The sequence below is a fragment of the Aphanomyces invadans genome, assembly GCF_000520115.1.
Source record: "Aphanomyces invadans strain NJM9701 unplaced genomic scaffold supercont1.1, whole genome shotgun sequence".
Classification (NCBI taxonomy): Eukaryota; Oomycota; class Saprolegniomycetes; order Saprolegniales; family Verrucalvaceae; genus Aphanomyces; species Aphanomyces invadans.
Genome location: NW_008580146.1, coordinates 1,673,276 through 1,674,943, shown reverse-complemented (window position 1 = coordinate 1,674,943; position 1,668 = coordinate 1,673,276). Strand labels below are relative to the sequence as shown.

Genomic DNA, 1,668 nt, shown 5'->3' with positions numbered 1-1,668 from the left:
TTGCCCTGTCCGCACGAAACGCCATTTTGCGCGACAAGTATGTGTCCGAAATGATGGCTCGAGTAACTGCCGCGAATTAACCGGTTGTTTATCTGGACGAATCGTACGTCCACCACCACTACGCTCGACATCAAGACAGTTTGTACGATACGAATGACGAACAAGATTTGCAAGTAAAAGCAAAACACAAAGGCCAAAGAGATTGCTTAATTGCGGCAATATTCGAAGGTGGACCCCAGCAAGCTAAACTACTTGCACTCGACATTTTCCAAGGTGGGAAGATCCGACAAAAGGAGCCGAAAGACTACCACGCAATGTTCAACCACGAGTATTTTGTGGATTTGTTTGGTACCGATCGAGCTCGATGCCTTGTTTCGATCTAACGTCGCAATCGCGATGGACAACGCCAAGTATCATAAGTGCTTACCGCATGACACCCCCCGATACGGCTGGTCCAAAGCCCGTCTTCAGAACGCGTGCAGAACCTACGGGATCTCATTCAACAGCAACGATCCGAAGTGCACGTTGTGGACGTACCCGAGCAAACACATTGATGACAACGTGGTCCCTGTCGTCGTTGCGATGCAAGTGCTCGAGGACACACCGTTGCGTACACTCCGCCGTATGACTCGGACCTACAACCAATCGAGTTAGTATGGGCAATCACCAAGGGTGATGTCGGTCGTCAGTATTGCGAGGCAACGAGCTTTCGAGACGTCCTTGATCGCTTGAACAAGGCGTTTCTTGACGTGGCGCCTAGCACGATTCACGGTTGTGTCACCACGTTCAATCGGAGATTGGCAGTGTTTCACACGTACCTTGGCCTTAAGGAAGTCGCAGCTGCGTCAGCTGAAAGTCTGGAAACAGCGAATGAGCAAGGCGACCGTGAGAGAGGGGAAAATGGCAGTACCATGGACGAAGACAGCGCAAGTGACGGTAGCGACGACCAACACGGCGGCGACAGCACCGACAGTGGCGATGGTGTTTGGCACCTGTAGATTTCTGTCAGTAACTTGCATAAATTTATACCTCCATTCGTTGAATGAAATTGTACCCTATAAAGTTTCAGGTCAAGGAAAACTTGATAATGGATGCACGTTGTGAACTTTTTCCAAACGTTTATAGTTTTTGTTGAAGTCCCCTCGATGCCGTCCATCACTATGAGTTGAGAATGAGTGACGAGGTAGCCCTCCTGTTGCCACTTGCGACTGCTCTTTTTGTGCGCCTAGCCCAGTCAACTCGTGCCATAAGCATCCCTTCCTGCCGGTTTGACATCGCTTCACCGACAGAAGCCGACTGTGTGTTCAAATTCCGGTTCGGGAAGAGCGAAATACCCGAGCTTGCCAACCTGCTCTGCATCCCGACCCCAAAATATCCCCGAATAGACACTGAGCAACTGCTCTTGAGCCTCTGTGCATCCTCCTGAATCGCTTGGCATGGCCTCATCGACTCGGTACTATGACAGAAACGTTTGGCCGAAGCCGCGAAGCCCTCTCATGCATTTCAAGCACAGTCATGTTCCACATATACAACAAGTATTCCACTCATCGGATGGCTGGTCAACAAAATGAAAGTATTGGCTGCCGTGTGTGGATTTCTTTACCCTGTGAGGTCGGCCTCACAGGAACTTTTCGGCACTGAATTTCCCCGTCGGACCAGATTGATGTT

General features: G+C 50.2%; 1 protein-coding gene across 1 annotated transcript; it reads left to right on the top strand.

Annotated features, from left to right (window-relative positions):
- Positions 1-396: 396 nt before the first annotated feature.
- H310_00504 (hypothetical protein) lies at positions 397-998 on the top strand (the record flags this gene model as incomplete). Its single annotated transcript, XM_008863321.1, has 2 exons — positions 397-610; positions 655-998. The coding sequence occupies 2 exons, from the start codon at positions 397-399 to the stop codon at positions 996-998; spliced, it is 558 nt and encodes a 185-aa protein (XP_008861543.1).
- Between the last annotated feature and the right edge of the window lie 670 nt (positions 999-1,668).